This window comes from Nicotiana tomentosiformis, chromosome 8 (genome assembly GCF_000390325.3).
Source record: "Nicotiana tomentosiformis chromosome 8, ASM39032v3, whole genome shotgun sequence".
Lineage (NCBI taxonomy): Eukaryota > Viridiplantae > Streptophyta > Magnoliopsida > Solanales > Solanaceae > Nicotiana > Nicotiana tomentosiformis.
In genome coordinates this window covers 46,803,916-46,816,070 of record NC_090819.1, presented here as the reverse complement: position 1 = coordinate 46,816,070, position 12,155 = coordinate 46,803,916, and the positions used below count along the sequence as shown (strand labels likewise).

The following is a 12,155-nucleotide window of genomic DNA, read 5'->3' as shown; positions in this document are numbered from 1 at the left end:
GTTGTCTATGAGCCGTGTCTAGTAGAGTCTTGATTATGGATGTGTAGTGTGCCACATTTATAATCAGAAGGCTACATAACATCTAGGGTTGTTACCTTCCTTCTGAATCTCGATCGTGCGTAGAGTTGAGTCATAAGTTTCCATATCTAATATTCACCTTATTTTGTTTCAGTGATGCCTTCCACTAGGAAGCAAGCGATTAGTATACGGCTTGATACAACTGCGAGGGAGGGTACCAGTCAGGTGCCTCCATCCAGAGCAGGACAAAGTGAGGCTTAGAGCGAGATACCGTCTCATACCTCCTCTACTCCGTCTCCTCCAGAGGATATTATGAGGGACCCAGCACCTCCAGTTCCTCCGTCTGGGAATACAGTCCAGGATATGTGCAGTGTGTTGCAGTTGTTGACTAGATTGGTAGCTGATCAGGCTCAGAGGGAGAATATCAGTGCTACTGATAGGTCGGTTAGTGTGAGAGTTCATGATTTTATTAATCTTGACCCTCCATTGTTTATCAGATCAGACCCCAAAGAGGACCCGCAGACATTTATTGATCAGGTTCATCGGACACTGCGGGTTATGCATGCTAGTGATACTGAGGTAGTAGAGTTGGCTTCTTATCGGTTACGGCATTTAGCAGTTTTCTAGTATGATAATTGGGAGTGATCCAGGGGTCCGAACGCTCCTCCAACTGTGTGGAAGGAATTTTCTGAGGCCTTTCTTCATCACTACTTGCCATTTGAGATAGGACGAGCTAGAGCTGACAAGTTTTTGAACCTTCGACAAGGTAATATGAGTGTGGGAGAGCATAGTATGCAGTTTGATTCTTTAGCAAGGTATGATCCCCATATGGTGGCCGAGATGAACGATAGGGTGCACTTGTTCGTTAACAGGTTGGACCACATCTGATAAATGAGTGCACGCATTCCTCCTTGGTGGAGGGCATGTATATTTCCCATATTCAAGGTTATGCCCAAACAGTAGAGGATCGTAAGTGCCAGGAAAGGGCAGATAGGGATCAAGATAGGGGCCAGCATAAGAGGGCGAGATTTGTAGGGTATTCTGGTGACTTCAGAGGTAGTTTCAGGCACCAGTCTAAGAGGAGTTTGGCACCACCTGTAGCTAGTGCTCCTCCATAGTTTCAGAGGCCTCGGTATGATCGATCTTTCTATTTTAGTCCAGGTCAGAGTTCACGGGCATCAGACTCGTAATATAATAGGGAAACTAGTCAGACGAGACTCCGAGCACCCCGTTGTGATCAGTGCGGCAAGGCCCACTTTGGACTGTGCTGTCGAGGTTCCGATGCGTGCTATTTTTGCGGACAACTTGGCCATATGATGCGAGATTGTCCTAACAAAAGAGGTGGTGGTATGGCTCAGTCGACTGTATCTGTGTTTGGTTCTTCCTCATCAGTTTGACCTCGAGCATGGGGTTTTCAATAGTCGATAGGTCATGGTAGAGTTAGAGGTGTAGTGCCGAGTTCGAGCGGTACTCAAAATCGAACCTATTCTCTAGTAGGTCGACAGGATCTTGGGTCGTCTTCGGATGTTATTACAGGTATATTGTCTGTATTATCTTATGATGTATACCTACTTATTGATTCAGGATCTACATTATCATATGTCACACCCTTTGTGGATAATAAGTTTGGCGTTGAACCTGAATTGATAAGTAAACCACTTGCGCTATCCACTCCGATAGGAGATTCTGTGATTGCTAGAAGGGTATATACAGGTTGCACAGTTATGATTTGTAGTCGTCAAACCTCAACGAATCTATTTGAGTTAGAAATGGTTAATTTCAATGTGATAATTAGAATAGATTGGTTGGCATCATGTTATGCAAACGTCAATTATCGTACGAAGATGGTTAGGTTTCAGTTTCCCGGTGAACCCATCGTTGAATGGAAGGGGAAAATTTCTACGCCGAAAGGTAGGTTTATTTACTATCTTAAGGCTAGGAAGATGATCTCGAAAGGTTACATTTATCATCTCGTTCATGTTAGAGATGTGGAGGAAAAGCCGCCTACTCTACAATCAGTTCCCATGGTCAATGAATTTCCAGATGTTTTCCCAGATGACCTCCCAGGCCTTCCTCCTAAAAGGGAGATTGAGTTTAGCATTGATGTGTTTCCTGGCACTCAACCGATCTCTACCCCCCTCCCCCCCGTATAGGATGGCCCCAGCGGTGTTGCGAGAGTTGAAGGCGCAATTGACGGACTTGCTGGATAAGGCCTTCATTAGGCCTAGGACTTCACCATGGGGTGCGCCAGTCTTGTTCGTTTGGAAGAAAGATGGGTCGTTAAGGATGTGTATCGATTATCGACAGTTGAATAAGGTTACTATAAAGAACAAGTATCTACTTCCGAGGATTGATGATCTATTTGGCCAACTCCAGGGTGACAAGTATTTCTCCAAGATTGATTTACGTTTAGGGTATCATCAGGTGAGGGTTAAGGAGAAGGATATTCCGAAGACGGCCTTCCAAACAAGGTATGGTCACTTTGAGTTCTCGGTAATGTCGTTCGGACTAACAAATGACCCACCAGCTTTTATGGATCTCATGAATTGTTACAACCCAAATTCGCGTACCTTAGATCACGCCGTAAGTTAGTCGACGTAAATCCAAGAAGAGATTATCTTTGAGATGATAAGAAGTTAATCGTATTGGTCTTAAACGATACAAGGGTGTATAAGAGTGGTCAACAAGTATTAGAAGTTAAACGAATCAAGGATGTTGTAACCCGTATTTTCGGGTAACACTAGAGGTGATTAATTGTCCCAAGAGTTCATGTTTTAATGTATTTGAATCATATAATATCCGTATCATAAGTCTTGAAGTCAAGCGAGTTATGAAACAAAGTCGATATAAGTTGTCGCAACTTACGTTTATAATTTTACTTAAACTTTAGGTCAAATGTTACTACATTTTTCTCCCAATATACTTGGAATTATGGGGTGATCTACCTATCAAATTGAAGATCTATGAGTCTAGTTTCCAATGCATTAAACCGTTCATCGATACGATCTCGGAATAGAGAGATATTCACGTTTTCGTGAGAGTGCGCCAAGCAGCTCTCTATGGGGCCCACATAGGCGGTTTAAGACATATGGATATATATAAGATACCTCAACCCCGTTTTAAGTCATTATTTTTCAGTATATTCAGACCTTAGAACCCTAAAAACACTCTCTCAAGGTTCTCTCATGATCCAAGACCCAAACAAAGGGCAAACAACACAAATCAAGTGTCGGGAATCCCGTGGCGCTAGTAAGTTTCTTGTTCTTCTTGTTGTTGCTGATTTTTGTGTTGTTCCAGCTCGTGTGGGAGGTTGTTTTAAGTGTTTTATGTTCTGTAAATACTCCTTCAAGTTTTTAATATCAACCCTAGGTGATTTCAAGTCTTCTAAAGTAATTCTAGTGCCGAAAAACCCGAATTGATTGCTAGTTTCGCTTCCTTGTTCTTGTGGCAGAATTGGAGAGATATTTCGTGGAAAATTAAGGTCAAATTGGAGTTGTTATTTCTGTTTAAAGGTAAGGAACCTCTTACTCTATATATATATATATATTTAAGATTATCCAAGTTGCGGCTAAGTCGTTGAAGCTAGAACTTGTGAAATATATATCGAAAGGCTTGGTAGTAATGTTGTTGGTTGGTGGACTGTTTTGGAGGCTCAATATGATTATTAATGATGTTGTTTGGGCTGTTTGGTGATTGTATTGACTTGTGGGAAGTCATATAAATAGGGGAGGTGCTGTCCGTTTCATCGTAAAATAGGTTGTGGTCGATACATAATAGTTACGACGCTTAAACGATAATGATAGTGTCATTTGTCTTATTGTAGACTAAGGAGTCGTGACATTTGCATAGCTTGAGGTTGGGCAGTATATACAAGGTATGTGAGGCTATCCCCTTCATTCTTTTGCACGACTCCGATTGTACATAATGTAATGAACGAGCTCCCAAAGATACTCTACTCTTAGAAGCTAGCAGTACTTACATTGCTGCCCTTCTTATGAAACGATTGATATTGATGTTACTTCTCTTATTCTTATATTATCAATGTTGTTGGTAGTTCCTGATTCTTATAAGATTCTTGATGAAGAGTTAATCCTAATAACGTGTACGAAGGATACCGACCTTACGTCACTCCGAAAGGTTCAAAATATGATTCCAATGAGTCCAGCATGCATCATATATATGTATCTATTTTACTCTACCGAGCCGCGCTATAGTCGGCCGGGTACGGCACCTATTGTGCAACCACTGATCAGTTGGGTTTTACCGAGCTCCACGTGACCGGGTACGATTCTACCGAGCCCTATGATGGCCGGGTACGTTTTATCGAGCCTATTATGGCCGGGTACGATATGATGATGGTGATGCCCATAAAGGCGTATGTTTTAAAAGTTTATGTATATATATGTATGTATCATGTATTTCATGTCAGTAGCCCTCAGAGGTACCCAGATGTCACAGGTTGTATATTCTCTATCCCTATTTACATTACTGTTCTTACTTATGCTTTCTTGCCTCACATACTCAGTACTTTATTCGTACTGACGTCCTTTTTATTTGTGGACGCTGCATGTCGTGCTGCAGGTCCTGATAGACAGGTAGACGTAGCTCCCCCACCACAGTAGGCTGTCCAGTTCAGCGGTTATTGGCGAGATCCCTTCTCCGGACTTGCCGTGGTCTTGGTATGCATTTTTGTTATAGACATTATGGGTATGTCGGGGCCCTGTTCCGGCAATGTTGTAGCACTTATGTTCCTTTAGAGGCTCATAGACAGGTGTCGACTTATGTATGGTTTAGAATGCCTTGTCGGCTGATTTTTGTTGTATAGTCTTTCATGGCATCATGTTAGCTCGTACCTTATATATAGTTTCTTGACAGTCTTGTCGTCCCATGTTATGTATGTTCATGACATTATCTTTCATTGTTGGATGTTCATGATCCATGTCTACTATTTATATTGATCTTGTCGGCCCTTAAAGATAATAAGGAAGGTTAGATAAAATGTACGTTGGTGCTCGGCAAGTATGGCCCGGGTGCTAGTCATGACCCTCCAGTTGGGTCGTGACATGAATAGTGTATTCAGACCATATCATCACGTGTTCATGATCGTATTCATTGATGATATTTTGGGGTATTCTCATTCGTAAGCGGAACATGCGAGCCACTTGCGGATAGTATTACAGACCCTTTCGGATCGTAAATTATATGCAAAGCTCTCCAAATGTGAATTATGGCTAAACTCAATAGCATTCCTTGGCCATCTAATATCTAACAAGGGTATTAGTGTCGACACTCAGAAGATCGATGACTAGCTTGGTAGCTGCTCAGGCTCAGAGGCAGAATACCGGTGCTGCTGATAAACCGGTTAGTGCGAGAGTTCGTGATTTTATTAATCTAGACCCTCCAGTGTTTACCGGATCAGACCCCAAGGAGGACCCACAAATATTTATTGATCAGATTCATCGTACATTGCGGGTTATGCATGCTAGTGATACGGAGGCAGTAGAGTTGGCTTCTTATCGGTTACGGGATTTAGCGGTTTTCTGGTATGATAGTTGGGAGAGATCTAGGGGTCCGAACGCTCCTCCAGCCGTGTGGAAGGAATTTTCTGAGGCCTTTCTTCGTCACTACTTGCCAGTTGAGATACGACGAGCTAGAGCTGATAAGTTCTTGAACCTTCGACAGGGTAATATGAGTGTACGAGAGTATAGTATACAGTTTGATTCTTTAGCAAGGTATGCTCCCCATATGGTGGCCGAGATGAGTGATAGGGTGCATCTGTTCGTGAACGGGTTGGGACCACATCTGATAAATGAGTGCACAACAGCCTCCTTGGTAGAGGGCATGGATATTTCCCGTATTCAGGCTTATGCCCAGACCCTAGAGGATCGTAAGCGCCAGCAAAGGGCAGATAGGGAGCAGGATAGGGGCCAGCATAAGAGGGCGAGATTTGTAGGGTATTCTGATGAGTTCAGAGGCAGTATCAGGCCCCAATCTTCGAGGAGTTCGGCGCCACCTGTAGCTAGTGCTCCTCCAAAGTTTCAGAGGCCTCGGTATGATCGATTTACCTATTCTGGTTCAGGTCAGAGTTTGAGGGCATCAGGCTCACAATTTCATAGAGATACTAGTCAGACAAGACCCCCAACACCTCGTTGTGATCAGTGCGGCAAGGCCCACATTGGACTGTGCCGTCGAGGTTCCGATGCGTGCTATTCTTGCGGACAGCGTGGCCATATGATGCGGGATTTTCCTAATAGAGGAGGTGGTGGTATGGCTCAACCGACTGGATCTGTGTCTGGTTCTTCCTCATCAGTTCGACCTCCAGCACAAGGTTTTCAATAGTCGACAAGTCGTGGTAGAGGTAGAGGTTCAGTGCCGAGTTCGAGTGGTGCTCATAATCGAACCTATGCTCTAGTAGGTCGACAAGATCTTGAGTTATCTCCGGATGTTGTTACAGGTATATTGTCTGTGTTTTCTTATGATGTATATGCGCTAATTGATCCAGGATCTACCTTATCATATGTTACACCCTTTGTGGCTAATAAGTTTGGCATTGAACCTGAATTGATAAGTAAACCACTTGCGGTATCCACTCCGATAGGAGATTCTGTGATTGCTAGAAGGGTATATAAAGGTTGCACTGTGATGATTTGTAGTCGTCAAACCTCGGCAAATTTATTTGAGTTAGAAATGGTTGATTTCGATGTGATAATGGGAATGGACTGGTTGGCCTCATGCTATGCAAATGTTGACTGTCGTACAAAGATGGTTAAGTTTCAGTTTCCTTGTGAACCCGCCATTGAATGGAAGGGGAACATTGCTACGCCGAAAGGTAGGTTTATTTCCTATCTTAAGGCAAGGAAGATGATCTCAAAAGGTTACATTTATCATCTTGTTCGCATTAGGGATGCGGAGGCGAAGCCACCTACTCTACAATTAATCCCCGTGGTCAATGAATTTCCAGATGTTTTCCCAGATGAACTCCCAGGCCTTCCTCCTGAAAGGGAGATTGAGTTTAGCATTGATGCATTGCCTGACACTCAACCGATCTCTATCCCTCCATATAGGATGGCCCCGGCAGAGTTACGAGAGTTGAAGGCACAGTTGAAGGACTTGCTGGATAAGGGTTTCATTAGGCCTAGCACTTCACCTTGGGGTGCGCCAGTCTTGTTCGTGCGGAAGAAAGATGGGTCGTTAAGGATGTGTATCGATTATCGACAGTTGAATAAGTTTACAATAAAGAACAAGTATCCACTTCCAAGAATTGATGACCTGTTTGACCAACTCCAGGGTGCCAAGTATTTCTCCAAGATTGACTTGCGTTCAGGGTATCATCAGGTGAGGGTTAAGGAGAAGGATATTCCAAAGACGGCCTTCCGGACAAGATATGGGCATTTTGAGTTCTTGGTGATGTCGTTCGGGCTAACAAATGCCCCAGCAGCTTTTATGGATCTCATGAATAGTGTATTCAGGCCCTATCTTGATGTGTTCGTGATCGTATTCATTGATGACATTCTGGTATATTCTCGTTCGGAGGCGGAACATGTGGGCCACTTGCGGATAGTATTACAGACCCTTCAGCATCATAAGTTATATGCTAAGCTCTCTAAATGTGAATTCTGGCTGAACTCAGTAGCATTCCTTGGCCATGTGATATCTGATGAGGGTATTAGTGTCGACACTCAGAAGATCGATGCAATGAAGAATTGGCCGAGACCTACAAAACCGTCAGAAGTCCGCAGCTTCCTGGGGCTAGCAGGATATTATAGGCGGTTTGTAGAAGGGTTTTCCACTATATCAGCACCATTGACTAAGTTAACACAGAAAGCTACTAAGTTCCAGTGGTCTGATGCTTGTGAACATAGTTTTCAAGAGCTAAAGAATCGATTGACATCTGCGCCACTGCTCACTCTCCCAGAAGGAACAGAAGGTTATGTGGTATCTTGTGATGCCTCAGGTATAGGTTTGGGGTGCGTATTGATGCAACGTGGGAAGGTGATTGCTTATGCATCAAGACAATTGAAGAAGCATGAAAAGAATTACCCGACTCATGATTTGGAATTGGCTGCAGTAATATATGCTTTGAAGATATGGCGGCACTACTTATACGGCGTCCATGTTGACATCTACACAGATCACAAGAGTTTACAATACATCTTCAAGCAGAAGGAGTTGAATTTGAGGCAGCGTAGGTGGCTTGAATTACTGAAAGACTACGATGTCGAGATATTGTACCATCCCGGTAAAGCTAATGTTGTGGCAGACGCTCTCAGCCGTAAGTCAATGGGAAGCTTAATACATATTGAGGCAGGTAGACAAGGGTTGACCAAAGAGCTTCACCAGCTGGCCAATATGAGAATCAGATTGTTGGACTCTGATGACGGAGGTGTTACTGTACAGAATACAGCAGAATCATCTTTGGTAGCCGAGGTAAAAGCACGGCAATATGAAGATCCTACCTTAGTAAGATTGAGAGAGGGAATTCAGCAGTGTAAGATTACAGCTTTCAAGATCGGAGGAGATGGGACACTGAGATACCAGGGCCGATTATGTGTACCTAGTGTGGCAGGGTTGCGAGAGAAGATTATGATTGAGATTCACCAGTCCCGATATTCTATCCATCCTGGCTCGACAAAGATGTATCATGACGTTAAGGAGCAGTATTGGTGGGATAACATGAAGAAGTCTATTGCAGAATTTGTAGCCCAGTGTCCTAATTGTCAACAAGTAAAGATCGAGCATCAAAAACCTAGTGGATTGATTCAGAATATAGAGATTCCGACCTGGAAATGGGAGGTGATTAATATGGACTTCATTATTGGATTACCTCGCTCTTATCATAAGTTTGACTCCATCTAGGTGATAATTGATCGACTTACAAAATCTGCCCATTTTCTGCCAGTTAAGACAACTTACACGGCTGAAGATAATGCAAAATTATATATCAAGGAGATGGTTAGGCTTCATGGTGTGCCGGTATCTATTATATCAGACCGAGGAGCTCAATTTACGGCTAACTTTTGGAGGTCTTTTCAGAAGGGTTTAGGCACACAAGTAAATCTCAGCACTGCATTCCATCCGCAGACTGACGGACAGGCTGAACGTACCATCCAGACGCTTGAAGATATGCTACGAGCATGTGTTCTAGATTTCAAGGGGAATTGGGATGACCATCTGGCACTTATAGAATTTTCCTACAATAATAGCTACCATTCCAGTATTAAAATGGCCCCGTATGAGGCACTGTACGGGAGGAGATGTAGATCACCAGTTGGATGGTTTGAAGTCGGTGAGACAGAATTATATGGGCCAGATTTGATTCACCAAGCCATTGAGAAGGTGAAAATGATACAAGAGTGACTGAGGACGGCACAAAGCAGGCAAAAGTCTTATTCCGACGTCCGACGTCGTGATCTGGAATTTGAGGTTGGTGATTGGGTTTTCCTGAAGATCTCACCGATGAAGGGTGTTATGCGTTTTGGGAAGAAGGGTAAGTTGAGTCCGCGGTATATTGGGCCGTACAAAATTCTTCGACGAATTGGACAGGTTGCTTACGAGTTAGAATTGCCATCTGAATTGGAATTTGTCCACCCGGTATTCCATGTATCTATGTTAAGGAAATGTATTGGAGACCCTTCTCGGGTCGTCCCTATCAAAGATGTACAAGTTACAAAGGATCTATCATATGATGAAGTGCCAGTGGCTATATTAGATCGACAAGTCCGCAAGCTGAGAACAAAGGATGTAGCTTCCGTGAAAGTATTATGGAGGAACAAGAATATAGAAGAAATGACATGGGAAGCAGAAGAGGAGATGAAGTCTAAATACCCTTACCTATTCCAGAGTGAAGATAACGAGGATGCCGGGGGAAAGAAGGACGCATTATAAGGTGAAACGGCTCTATAAGGTAAGCAATAGCTTGTGAATACTCTTTTTTTTAAAACAAAATGGTAATATGCAGATAATGTACAAATCCATAATGCTTTGTATAGTCTTGTAAGGCCATAGGTTAGGTTTAACTGCTTGCAAGTTTGGCTAGTGTCCATTTTATAGGGGAAACTCAGCCGAAAATCTCCGTCGGAATCCACAATGAGTTAGACACCCCATAAACCCTTACATTCGAGGACGAATGTTCCTAAGGGGGAGAGGGTGTTACAACCCAACTTCGCGTACCTTAGATCACGCCGTAAGTTAGTCGACGTAAATCCAAGAAGAGATTATCTTTGAGATGATAAGAAGTTAATCCTATTGGTCTTAAACGATACAAGGGTGTATAAGAGTGGTTAACAAGTATTAGAAGTTAAACGAATCAAGGATGTTGTAACCCGTATTTTCGGGTAAAACTAGAGGTGATTAATTGTCCCAAGAGGTCATGTTTTAATGTATTTGAATCATGTAATATCCGTATCATAAGTCTTGAAGTCAAGCGAGTTATGAAACAAAGTCGATAAAAGTGTCGCAACTTACGTTTATAATTTTACTTAAACTTTAGGTCAAATGTTACTACATTTTTCTCCCAATATACTTGGAATTATGGGGTGATCTACCTATCAAATTGAAGATCTATGAGTCTAGTTTCCAACACATTAAACCGTTAATCGATACGATCTCGGAATAGAGAGATATTCACATTTTCGTGAGAGTGCGCCAAGCAGCTCTCTATGGGGCCCACATAGGCGGTTTAAGACATATGGATATATATAAGATACCTCAACCCCGTTTTAAGTCATTATTTTTCAGTATATTCAGACCTTAGAACCCTAAAAACACTCTCTCAAGGTTCTCTCATGATCCAAGACCCAAACAAAGGGCAAACAACACAAATCAAGTGTCGGGAATCCCGTGGCGCTAGTAAGTTTCTTGTTCTTCTTGTTGTTGCTGATTTTTGTGTTGTTCCAGCTCGTGTGGGAGGTTGTTTTAAGTGTTTTATGTTCTGTAAATACTCCTTCAAGTTTTTAATATCAACCCTAGGTGATTTCAAGTCTTCTAAAGTAATTCTAGTGCCGAAAAACCCGAATTGATTGCTAGTTTCGCTTCCTTGTTCTTGTGGCAGAATTGGAGAGATATTTCGTGGAAAATTAAGGTCAAATTGGAGTTGTTATTTCTGTTTAAAGGTAAGGAACCTCTTACTCTATATATATATTTAAGATTATCCAAGTTGCGGCTAAGTCGTTGAAGCTAGAACTTGTGAAATATATATCGAAAGGCTTGGTAGTAATGTTGTTGGTTGGTGGACTGTTTTGGAGGCTCAATATGATTATTAATGATGTTGTTTGGGCTGTTTGGTGATTGTATTGACTTGTGGGAAGTCATATAAATAGGGGAGGTGCTGTCCGTTTCATCGTAAAATAGGTTGTGGTCGATACATAATAGTTACGATGCTTAAACGATAATGATAGTGTCATTTGTCTTATTGTAGACTAAGGAGTCGTGACATTTGCATAGCTTGAGATTGGGCAGTATATACAAGGTATGTGAGGCTATCCCCTTCATTCTTTTGCACGACTCCGATTGTACATAATGTAATGAACGAGCTCCCAAAGATACTCTACTCTTAGAAGCTAGCAGTACTTACATTACTTCCCTTCTTATGAAACGATTGATATTGATGTTACTTCTCTTATTCTTATATTATCAATGTTGTTGGTAGTTCCTGATTCTTATAATATTCTTGATGAAGAGTTAATCCTAATAACGTGTACGAAGGATACCGACCTTACGTCACTCCGAAAGGTTCAAAATATGATTCCAATGAGTCCAGCATACATCATATATATGTATCTATTTTACTCTACCGAGCCGCGCTATAGTCGGTCGGGTACGGCACCTATTGTGCAACCACTGATCAGTTGGGTTTTACCGAGCTCCACGTGACCGGGTACGATTCTACCGAGCCCTATGATGGCCGGGTACGTTTTACCGAGCCTATTATGGCTGGGTACGATATGATGATGGTGATGCCCACAAAGGCGTATGTTTTAAAAGTTTATGTATATATATGTATGTATCATGTATTTCATGTCAGTAGCCCTCAGAGGTACCCAGATGTCACAGGTTGTATATTCTCTATCCCTATTTACATTACTGTTCTTACTTATGCTTTCTTGCCTCACATACTCAGTACTTTATTCGTACTGACG

The 12,155-nt window shown here is 42.4% G+C and overlaps 1 protein-coding gene across 1 annotated transcript; it reads left to right on the top strand.

Annotated features, from left to right (window-relative positions):
• Positions 1-330: 330 nt before the first annotated feature.
• LOC138897416 (uncharacterized) lies at positions 331-2,171 on the top strand. The gene is made up of 3 exons (XM_070183384.1): positions 331-626; positions 669-784; positions 1,603-2,171. The coding sequence occupies exons 1-3, from the start codon at positions 331-333 to the stop codon at positions 2,169-2,171; spliced, it is 981 nt and encodes a 326-aa protein (XP_070039485.1).
• Positions 2,172-12,155: the final 9,984 nt, after the last annotated feature.

Bases quoted from the DNA above. Each gene is read 5' to 3' on its own strand.
- LOC138897416 (XM_070183384.1), top strand. From the start codon at position 331: ATGAGGGACCCAGCACCTCCAGTTCCTCCGTCTGGGAATACAGTCCAG. The intron at 627-668 runs GCATTTAGCAGT...GGAGTGATCCAG, and splicing joins TTGGCTTCTTATCGGTTACG to GGGTCCGAACGCTCCTCCAA. The intron at 785-1,602 runs GTAATATGAGTG...TTATTGATTCAG, and splicing joins GTTTTTGAACCTTCGACAAG to GATCTACATTATCATATGTC.